At 43.2% G+C, this 10,155-nt stretch overlaps 1 protein-coding gene and 1 non-coding gene across 2 annotated transcripts; one reads left to right on the plus strand and one right to left on the minus strand.

Annotated features, from left to right (window-relative positions):
- Nucleotides 1-3,958: 3,958 nt before the first annotated feature.
- On the minus strand, nucleotides 3,959-8,923 carry LOC139366682 (triosephosphate isomerase B-like). The gene is made up of 7 exons (XM_071104369.1): nucleotides 8,681-8,923; nucleotides 6,540-6,663; nucleotides 6,286-6,370; nucleotides 5,847-5,979; nucleotides 5,221-5,306; nucleotides 4,866-4,953; nucleotides 3,959-4,645 (listed from the first exon to the last, which is right to left on the minus strand). Exons 1-7 carry the CDS (start codon nucleotides 8,787-8,789, stop codon nucleotides 4,527-4,529), a joined length of 744 nt encoding a protein of 247 aa, XP_070960470.1. The 5' UTR covers nucleotides 8,790-8,923; the 3' UTR covers nucleotides 3,959-4,526.
- A 595-nt stretch (nucleotides 8,924-9,518) lies between these two features.
- On the plus strand, nucleotides 9,519-9,574 carry LOC139383592 (U7 small nuclear RNA). The gene has a single exon (XR_011628752.1). It is a non-coding gene; the product is annotated as a U7 small nuclear RNA (small nuclear RNA).
- Nucleotides 9,575-10,155: the final 581 nt, after the last annotated feature.

Below are 10,155 nucleotides of genomic sequence, written 5' to 3' on the forward strand. Positions count from 1 at the left end.
CTTCTTCCACCGACGACAGCCGTTACACAGCGGAGCAGTAGGAGGCTATACGGCAGGCAACAGTTGGACAGCGCACCAACCCCAACTGGCACACTACGAGGAGAGGAAGGTTGACGGCCAGCAATTATGGAGCAGTGGTTAGAGCCAAGCGCTTAACTCCGTTGCTGCTAAAAAAAAGGTCCTCAGATCAGTCGTTGGATGGGATGTTGTCTGTAAGGTGGGCCACAGATAATGAAGAGGAGGGCATCAAGGCATTCAAATGACTACAGGGATGGATATGCAGGAGTCAGGGCTTTAGGTCACAGGGTCTGGGATCCTGGGTGCCACACCGGAGGGTCACAGTAGTGGTGGAGGTCAAGTGTCCCTATGGTGCAAGGGACCTTACCATTGAAGAGGCCGTGAAGTCGAAGGATTTCTATATCAGGGAGGGAGGGTCTTGCTGGCACCAGGTACAAGGTCAGCTCCACATCACTGGAAGGGACACCTGCTTCTTCATTGTGTGGACCACCAAAGCTTCCATCACCATCCCCATCCAGTGTGACCACCCCTAACAGAATCATATTGCTCCTCCTGTCAGTACCTGTTTTCAGGGAAGCCAATATACATTCGAATTTAAAAGGTGAACAGTTTATATTTTACATTGAAGTAGGCCTCTATGTATGCTACTGTAAGTAGCCCCCAATGTTGAATTGAAACGTTCACTAACAGGTGCACAAACATTTGCCATTATTTTCTCTTTCAGAAACGGACACAGTCCGTTGCCGGTAACATAATTACTGCAAAAGATTACAGAACACAGTAAATAGACTGGTAGCTTATGTCAAATATTTGACAGTATGGGTAGCCTATTACTGTGCGATATAGCAGGGATTCCCCAACTTTTTCACTCAGGTCATCCATCCAGCATTGGGGAACATCCTGCGCAAGCACTGTTCATGACCCAAACTATTCACATCCCTCTTGTTGGTGGAGAGACCATTTAGCAGGTTTAAAGTTTATTTCCTGCAATTGTACACAACCGGCTGGTCCTTATTCCCCCGCTGCAACACCGCCGCTCCGGCTACGTCCACCGTCTACACCGGGCTCCTGCTGCCGATACGCGACCCAGTGTTGGCGGCTATCCAGTCCCTCCTTGGCACCTTGGGCTCTGTTGATGCACGGCTCGTTATGAGGGGTGATCCATATTATCTAACAGCCTGAAGACCAAGACGTCAGCATCTTGCTGCCTTCCCACGAGTGTGACTGGAGGGTCATGGCTTGTGAAGATAAACAAACAAAAAATGTATTTAAAAACTCTGTTCCCAGGATACAGCATATCTTTTCCATCGCAAAGTTTGTGGTAACATGTATCGTTTACCGCAATTTTCATGTTCCCCGCTCCATGTTTCCCCTCTGGAGAAGAGCGCTTCATAATTACATCTCTAAGATTTGCGCCATCCCACATTGATTATAATCAGTAACGATTTTAGCATGTACAGTTGAAGTCGGAAGTTTACATTCACTTAGGTTGGAGTCATTAAAACTCGTTTTTCAACCACTCCACAAATTTATTGTTAACAAACTAACTTGTAGACAGACCTCCACAGGTCTAGTTCATCATTGGGAGCAATTTCCAAATGCCTGAAGGTACCACGTTCATCTGTACAAACAATAGTAGGCAAATATAAACACCATGGGACCACGCAGCCATCACACCACTCAGGAAGGAGATGCGTTCTTTGGTGCGAAAAGTGCAAATCAATCACAGAACAACATCAAAGGACCTTGTGAAGATGCTGGAGAAAACAGGTACAAAAGTATCTATATCCACAGTAAAACAAGTCCTATATAGACATAACCTGAAAGACCGCTCAGCAAGGAAGAAGCCACTGCTCCAAAACCGCCATAAAAAAGCCAGACTACGGTTTGCAACTGCACATGGGGACAAAGATCATACTTTTTGGAGAAATGTCCTCTGGTCTGATGAAACAAAAATAGAACTGTTTGGCCATAATGACCATCGTTAGGTTTGGAGTAAAAAGGGGAAAATTTGTGGGCAGAACTGAAAAAGTGTGTGCGAGCAAGGAGGCCTACAAACCTGACTCAGTTACACCAGCTCTGTCAGGAGGAATGGGCCAAAATTCACCCAAATTATTGTGGGAAGCTTGTGGAAAGCTACCCGAAAAGTTTGACCCAAGTTAAACATTTTAAAGGCAATGCTACCAAAAACGAATTGAGTGTGTGTACACTTCTGACCCACTGGGAATGTGATGAAAGAAATAAATGCTGAAATAAATCATTTTCTCTACTATTATTCTGACATTTCACATTCTTAAAATAAAGTGGTGATCCTAACTGACCTAAGACAGGGACTTTTAACTAGGATTAAATGTCAGGAATTGTGAAAAACTTAGTTTAAATGTATTTGGCTAAGGTGTATGTAAACTTCTTACTTCAACTGGAAATCTTGATGGAGCAAACTCAAAAAATTGTTTAGCTGCATGCCAGCAATGCCACTACACAACACTAAAAAATACATTCATTGGACTATAACGGTGACAAACGATGCCCACAAACGGTGCCCACAAACTGTTAGGGCCTACATAAAGCATAAAAAACATAGCTGATATGGCTGACTTGCTTAAACAAATGTGGTTTCTACTGACAATTGAGATGTAACTATGGCATACGAGAGGATAAGAGGCAATCCGTAATTTAGATTAAGACATTCATGAGCGAGCTAGGACTGACACAATCAATGTAACTATTTGTTCAGCACTTTTGAAATGTACAGCGACAGAATTCAGAACATGGGCCATTCTTACAGTATTCGCCCCGTACACCAAGTCAGAACCGTAGGATAAATAAAGGGGGCATATAAACAGACAATGAAAGCTCTTACAATATCCAATGATGACATTTCTCTAAAACAGGCTATAGGCTACATGTGCACCACCAAGTCAGAACAGTATGTTAAATTATGGGGGGAAAAGGGACCAAATTATTACGGTGAGGCACATGGGCTACTAAAAGCTTACTACACAACATACACTCATGTATACTGTAGCTATGAAAGTAATACTATCTCCCTGGCATATTGCATCATTTATGCAGCAGGAAGGTGGCGCGGCTGGGTCCTAAATGGGAAAATTTAGTCATCAAACTTTTTCATCAAAGTCTGGCATTCTCTGGATTTATGGTGCTTTCAAGACAACTAGGAACTCTGAAAAAAAAAAAAGAAAGTTGCATCATGATGTTAGTGATCTTCAGGTCGGAGCTCTAGAAAGAGGCCTTAATTTGGGAGAAGGGGCTCTCGGTAATGACTGGGGTGGAATGGTATCAAATACATCAAACACATGGTTTGTAAGTGTTTGATGCCATTCCATTTGCTCTATTGCAGCCATTATTATGAGCCTCCCCTCAGCAGCCTCGTATGATGTTCTGTCTGCTAACCTTACTTCCCACTAATCAAATCATCAATATTTATTAAGTAGGTTCATTCATGCCTCTGTTGCCAGATTTGTACATGGTGGGATTGTCATAAGGAGTTCAGCATTGTGTAGGGAATGCTGAAGAAGGCTGTGTTCCTATTCTTTGGTTTTTTCCATACCCTGTGACTTAAACCTCACTTGACAGCTTCACAGTTCAAGGTAAGGAGAGAAGAAGCCACATAGGAAAAGAGGATAGCACTTGACCTTTTGAAACATCTCCACTGTCGAAAAATGCTGCAGAAGAGAAATAATCCATTTTGTTTGAGGATGTTGGTGATTGGGCATGGCCTAGTGGACATGATATGAATTGCACCATTATCTACATGAACTCTCAGGAATTTGGCATCACATTACCAAAGTACCACCACCAGATACTATAGTCTGACTGGCTTTACACAAAAGTAGGAATGCAGCCTGCTAGTATTCAAGATCATGCTGTGGAAGATTATGTGCAGTGTGTCAATAACACAATAAAAACAGGACACAACTAGACTCTAAACCTTTTATTACAACAACAGTCAGCCCCCCCCCCTAACAAAACATGGTGGACATGTAATGGACGCCTCCCTCTTGACCGAGTAGCCAATGAGAGAGTGGATCATGTGTTCTATGGAAAGGGATAAGACCCAAAACATAAATTACACAAAGAGACATCTATAGTACAAAGACAAGTGAATCTGATTGCTAGTTTTGACACTGTATACATAAAAGTTTGTAAACTTTCAAGTAAAGGCATGGGTTGTTGTTCCATCCAGGATGGTGTGGTCAAGCGCAGTCCCTTTAAAAAACAGTAGTGGAGGCTAGTACAAAAAAAACTCAGTGGAACTAACACCTTTCACTGCTGTATAGTATGCGTGTCAAACTGATCCTTTTCTTTGAAACATTAAACCAACAAGAAAGAAAGAGGTAAAGACATCACACAAATATATATCATTTTTAAAAAAGGCTAAGGGAAGGGGGTTCTAAGTGCCGAGTTTTGAGGATAATGGCTCAGGTTTCGTCTGAATGGAGTTGGCCTCAAATATGGACAAATATGGTCTGACCACTTCAGGGTTTTTATTGCTTGGCGTTGATGATGTCAACGAACTCTGGCTTGAGTGCAGCGCCGCCAACCAGGAAACCGTCCACATCCTTCATGCCTCCCAGCTCCTTGCAGGTGCCACCTGTCACGGAACCTGAGGAGAGAGAACAGACAGATATGAGTGAGGAATGGAGTGATGAGGGACAGAGTGGGGGGTGGGGGGGTGAATAGACCACTGTATGCTCCTACCACTGCATGCCCCCGACTTGAATTAGATTAGCTACGCAATGACAAAACCTATTAACCCCCGTTTGTGGTTGTGGCGTTAACAGCGTAAGTGTGTTTAAACGTGCAGCATAGGAGTTTGGTCTCACCTCCATAGATTATCCTGACAGAGTTGGCTACTGCCTCAGACACATTGGCCTTGACCCACTGCCTCAGTTTGTCATGAACGTCCTGGGCCTGAGAGACAAAGATAAGATAAGAAAAGATAAGAAAAAAAGAGATTGAAATAAAACCATGAATATGGGTTCCAAAGTCCAGTAAGCTCTGACTTTAGCCTTCAATTTAGTGATGAATCTCAAATGGACAACACATTCTGCTCTAGTCCAGACTGAATATATGCAGTATAAAGAGATTCAGGCTTTTAGTCACACGTCCCCATCCGTCCCAGGTTCTTTCCATTGCGGTCATACAATAGTAATGGATGACAATAGAAGAAACACTTACCTGGGCGGGGGATGCGGTCTTGCCAGTGCCGATGGCCCACACGGGCTCATAGGCCAGAACAACCTTGGACCAGTCCTTAATGTTGTCTGAAAACAGAATTGACATAATGAATACAGTACTGCATTCACATTAATCAAAAAGGAGAACTCAAAATGGACACAGTGCCATCATGGACACGCTGGATGTAACCAAGTTGTTAACGAAAAGGAAAACTAATTAACCACACTGAAAGACCCAATCACGTCTGTGGCGGGCACACTATCCCTTTACCAATAGGATGTATTCATGCAGCAGTAGTATTACTACATTCAACAATGTTAGAATCACTACAAAGTAATACAGGTACATCCATTAATGGGAATTTATTGCTTACTTTCCAGATACAAAGAGGCCTTTGCTGGTTATACGATTGTTATATATTATTGTCATGGTTCTTGACATGGTTCTCTTCTCTGTGCATTGTAAAGTTCAGGGCCCATTTTCAAATATGTAAAATGCAAAACTGATGCTAGATCAGCACTCTAACACGCGGATTACAGGCTCTGATAATATATGTGTACGCCTGAGCAGAATCTGTGGTTTTGTGTAACACACTCATTATGAATCAGTGATTTCAGTGACAATACCTGCGAAGTGCTTCGTCTGTGCGTTGATGACCTTCTCTGTGATGCCAGCTTCCCTCTCGTCCAGCTTCTCACCGATGCAGGCAATGACACCCAGGCCATTCTCCAGGGCGTGGGCGCACTTCTGACCAATAAGCTGTCAGGACACACAAACAGTTAATCAATCAGACAGGTTGTTCATTTATTGTCATATTTTTCACATTTCCTCTACTTGAGGAACACCTTGAGTGTAAAATGGAGATTAAAATTATGACGCATAGATTTGTCACTGCTCCTCAAATTCTGTCATTTTCAAGGTAAATTCACTGTTGAAAGAGACATAATCCAATACTGTATCACAGCCCTGTTCTTGTGATAGTCTACAGTCTACTGCCTCCTCCAGAGACTCCTCCCGAGACTACACATTCATAAACATCAGCACTCGACCAAATAAGCCATTTACCTCATCAGTCTCTCCAAACACCCAGCGCCTCTCAGAGTGGCCCAGGATCACCCAGTGCACGCCAACGTCCTTGATCATCGCAGGGCTGAGAAGAAGAGAGAGGGGCCATAAAGGAAGTGAGAGAACGGAAAAAGAAAGAGCGTGTGAGTAAAAGAGATTAGCACACAAAGTACAGTCCGCCTGCAGGGTTGGTTCAGTAAAGCACTAGTGTCCTGAAGACACTCGCATCCGCAGTTACAGGGCATGTCCATTACCTGATCTCCCCGGTGAATGCACCCCCCTTGACCTTGTAGCAGTTCTGAGCGGCCACTCCGATCTTAGGGTCCAGCTTGGCCCTGGCGAACTCAAGGTAGATTGACGGGGCGCCACAGACCACCTCTGCAAGCAGAGAGAGAGAGAGAACCAACACGGTCATGCATTGACCACTATTCTCAGGGTTGGAATAACAGACCGACCAGTTAATATTCTTAGAGGTGAAATCCTAAATTCCACTTCAGTTTAATTTTTTCACTTAGTCATGCAATGATGTCAATGTGTGAGACTAAGTGAAAATTCTAAGCGGAAGTTAAGATTTGCCCCTTGAGCCTTACATGGACGCCCATGTAACAGTAATGTTTTTTAGAAACTGAAATAGGAAGTGCACACAGCGATTGTCGGTGACATCTAGTATCCGTGGGAAAGGCTTTCCTTCGAGTGGTGACAACTCCATGTAGTGGCTCACTCTACTATTCACTTCAGTGTACAAAACAAGGCCTATCGATCAGAATGATTAGGCCTATTTGAGCCTGTGTTGGTTATACAGTCCAATACCAGAGTCTGCTGCATTAGTACACACTGTACAAGTGGGATATCCCCAGTGTTGTGGGGTACAGTAGGCCAGACACTGACATTAGCACTGTAACTATATCTTGGGGTTAAGTGTGTCTATATTAAACCCACACAGTCACTATTCCCTCTGCAAAGGTCATTTATCCCTGCCAAGAGTCAGTCCCCTGCTGCAAAAAGGTCCTAGTTCAACCTCCAAAAGGTCACTAGAACTCAGCTCACAAAGGTCGCTCATGTGGTAAAATTCTGCTGGGGTCGAACTGGACCTTAAATTTAAAGGTCAACCACAGTATATAACAAATAAATAAAAATACTCTGCAGGTTCATAAAATGGCCTAGGGAAGAAGTGACTTACCATTGACTTTACATTTCTAGAAAGAGACGTGGGGAAAGCAATACGCATGCTTCAGTCGTCTGCTGGCCCATGCAGCGTCCGGTTTCACGCGTCAGTAAATTTGTACTGTGTAGATTAGCTAGAGTTGTGAGGGGTGGCTCTTTCTGTGGGGTAAAGTCCGAGGCTGTAGACGGATGTAGGTTACTACACGGACATAACGTGTCTTTCGGCGCACTCCGAGGTGCAGCAGATAACGCCCATGTATCCTACAAAAACGACACAAAACCTGACTAAGTACTTGTAGCCTGTTCTTGAACCTGTGTGTTCAAATGCAAGAATGCGATCAGGGCCTAAACCTCTGTGGCAGTTTGGAAATGCACGATGTTGGTGTTTCCGCTATTCTCTCTGGCGGAGTGGGGAACTCTCTTATTGGTTAACACAATTAGTATGTTGCGCATAAATGAATTCGGGTCTAACCGTAGAATATGCATTTCTAAATTACAGTATTGTGATGGTGCAATGATATCCACCCTTGGTCCTCCTGGTAGTTATATTAAAACAGGGCTCGCGATCGGATGGATCATTATAATGCATCAAAGAACAAAACAGACATTCCGCCCCTCGCTTGCGCCAGACAGACTGTTGTGGCTACGTGCTGTTCGGAACGTACGCCCACTGTCAACGAAAATCCATTTAGCAAGTCATGTTCTTCTATCCTAGTTCAGTTTAAAATAATGGTTAAAAATCCACTGACACAATGGAGTTCTCCGGTTACAAAGGATTATAGGGGGCTTCAGTACCAAAATAGGCATATGCCTATGTATTTTGCATTGTCTTCTGTATTCTCCACAAATTGTCCCCATCGCACAGATCGCATCATAATTATGTAAACATTAGTGTCAGGGTATCCTATAATTTAAAACCATTGTGAAAATGGCAATGAAATGGGACCTACCGGAGTATAGCTTGGCTTGCCACCCATTGATTCGTGCACTGATACCAAAAAAATGACCTTCCCTAACCTTTGTTTCACGCTTTTTCCCCCTTCTCTTGATGGAGAGCTAAAACAATTTACCTTACAAAAGTCTAATTTCACAATGCAAGTGTGCCGTGCGACTGTCATTGCAACTGGATAGGCTACACCAGGAACCCAATGCGACAAGTTACAAAGATCAACTCTAAGCCTACTACACGAGTCAGACATTAAAAGCACAGAAGCCACACAGAACCACGCACCGGTGTTGGGGTCGAGCTTGGCAGAGTTCAGGGTTTTGATGAGTTCGCCAAGGCTTGCCTTGTCGCCATTCATCTTCCAGTTACCACCAACGAAGAATTTTCTGGACATATTTGCAGTATAAGGTTGTTTCTCGGCCTTAGAACTGAGCTGGATTCTTATCAGGCGGACCTACTTCGGGGAGAAGAGCAACGACCCCGGCGCAAATCACTGTATTTATCATCATGGGCCACGTAACCCAACCTCTCAGTTTGTTCTATTGGTTTACAGAGACACGCCCAGAATAGCGTTTCCTTATGTACAATGTTAGCCTTTTATTTCAGTAGAATAAAGAGTACAGGCAACATTTTCAAGAAAATGGATGTTCTTCAAATTAGGCTATCTTTGTTTTAAGCGTGAAAATAATATTCATGTTTCAGTATATGGGGATGAAATACATTGAAAATATGTCGAACATTCCCACAGAGCTCCCACTGAAAAATGTCCTGTTATCTCAAATAAAATGGCCATTCCGATCAGACGGCGAGCGGGGCCTGCTAAATCGAACGAATACATTCTCACGCAAGAAAGCTGAGAGAATTCAGCGCTTTGATTGGCTAGCATTCTATCTTTTACTTTGCATACCCAAAATGCCTTTCGCCTTATATTTCTCGCAATCTGAGTTAAAATAACTTTTTTTAAACAACAAAGCAAGCCATCTTGTGTAACATTACAACATATTTGTCACATAATATGTTAATAACTCTGAAACATATTTTTTGTACGCCTGATAGGAGCTAATTCTGACACAAACACTCACTGTAAACCTACAAGAACGCTTGTGACCTTCATGAGATTATGGAAAACTTGCTATTTTAGTATTTGTCAAGTTGGCGTCTTCAATTGAAGAAGCCCCCGAACTCTGTGGAAAGTTAATGAAACATTTGTCTTTTCTGTTACAGATTGAAGGAGAGTGTAGATTTACGCAATAAGGCCCGAGGAGTTGTGGGAAAGTGGCCATATACAATAACCCTCAGAGGTGCCTTATTGCTATTAGAAACTGGTTACCAACGTAATTAGAGTAGTGCAACTAAATGTTTTGTCATACCCCTAGTATTCGTCTGATATACCGTGCCAAGGCTGTCAGCCAATCAGCATTCAGGTCTCGAACCACCAGGTGTATAATTTTATCAATCATGTATGTTTATGAAATCCTGAGTGGTGCAGCTGTCTAAGGCACTGCATCGCCATGCTAGAGGCGTCACTACAGACCCGGTTTCGATCCAGGGCTGTATCACAACTGGCCGTGATCATGAGTCCCATAGGGCGGCGCACAATTGCCCCAGCGTCGTTAGGGGAGGGTTTGGATGGTTAGGACATTGTAAATCATAATTTGTTCTTATTAACTGACTTGCCTAGTTAAATAAAGGTTAAATACAATTTTTTAAATCATGGGGTAGTAATCCTGATGTAGGTTTGAACACTCAGTGATGTCAAC

Source organism: Oncorhynchus clarkii, chromosome 2 (assembly GCF_045791955.1).
Source record: "Oncorhynchus clarkii lewisi isolate Uvic-CL-2024 chromosome 2, UVic_Ocla_1.0, whole genome shotgun sequence".
Taxonomy (NCBI): Eukaryota; Metazoa; Chordata; class Actinopteri; order Salmoniformes; family Salmonidae; genus Oncorhynchus; species Oncorhynchus clarkii.